At 40.8% G+C, this 927-nt stretch overlaps 1 protein-coding gene across 1 annotated transcript in view; it reads right to left on the bottom strand.

Annotated features, from left to right (window-relative positions):
• Positions 1-927, bottom strand: part of LOC106879553 (metabotropic glutamate receptor 5) — a 35,190-nt gene that overhangs the window by 23,099 nt on the left and 11,164 nt on the right. The window contains exon 2 of the mRNA XM_014929191.2: positions 252-495. Within this exon, the coding sequence (XP_014784677.1) occupies positions 252-495 (244 nt within the window). The remainder of the gene's footprint in view (positions 1-251; positions 496-927) is intronic.

Here is a 927-nt window from a genome sequence, read left to right as displayed (position 1 = left end):
ATGCATGCACACATACATACAGACCAACAGGCAGACAAACTGACAGACAGACAAATGGATAGATAGATAGATAGATAGATAGATAGATAGATAGATAGATAGATAGATAGGTAGATAGATAGATAGATAGATAGATAGATAGATATAGACAGACAGATAGAAATAAGAAAACAAACAAACAAAGACAGACAGACAGATAGGTAGATAGATATTAAGGTCCATAAGTGGAAGGAAGAGATAGGCTGTCTCACCTCCCTGGCGGGTCACCGCTCTCGTCAAAGTGCACCTCCTCTCCAAAATAACTGGTAAAGGATGTGTTCATGAGATATTTGAAGTATGTGGTTCCCTGGATGTTTATCATCGCTTCACACATTCCAGGTTTTCCATGGCACAGGTTCTGCTGCATGGCATGAAGGGCATACGCCATGGTGTACACGGCCTTCCTCACAAAACCAAGCTTCGGATCTTGTTCAAAATCTTCCATTACTTCTTTACCTACAAATAACAAGGATAATAATTATAACAAGAAAAGCAGCAGCAGCAGTATTTGTTGAGGGGTTGAGGGGGGTGTTGTGGGGTTGTGTGATATCATAATTATCGTGCCCGGTGGTATCTTCTGTGTCGTTCTCTTTTTTTTTTTACAAGGATTATAGTTGGGTTTTGTGGTAAATTTAGGGATCGGGTAATAATAGTGAAATTATAGTTGGAGTTATCAGGGTTAGTGTTGTTAAGGGGGGGGGGTCAACGGGTGTTTTGGGTTTATGTGCATGGAGCTGGGGGTCATGTTGAGTTAATTTATTAAGGTGGCGGTTAGCTGGTTGTGGATTTCTGAGTTTCTTCTTAAGATGTCGGATAAACTCCAACAATGTTAAAGAAACTTCTATGTCTAGCAGGTTGACTGACCATGGTACAGCAGACTCCTTTCAC

Source organism: Octopus bimaculoides, chromosome 21, assembly GCF_001194135.2.
Source record: "Octopus bimaculoides isolate UCB-OBI-ISO-001 chromosome 21, ASM119413v2, whole genome shotgun sequence".
NCBI classification, from domain to species: domain Eukaryota; kingdom Metazoa; phylum Mollusca; class Cephalopoda; order Octopoda; family Octopodidae; genus Octopus; species Octopus bimaculoides.
Note: the sequence above shows the minus strand (reverse complement) of the source record. Positions and strands in the feature narration are given on the sequence as shown.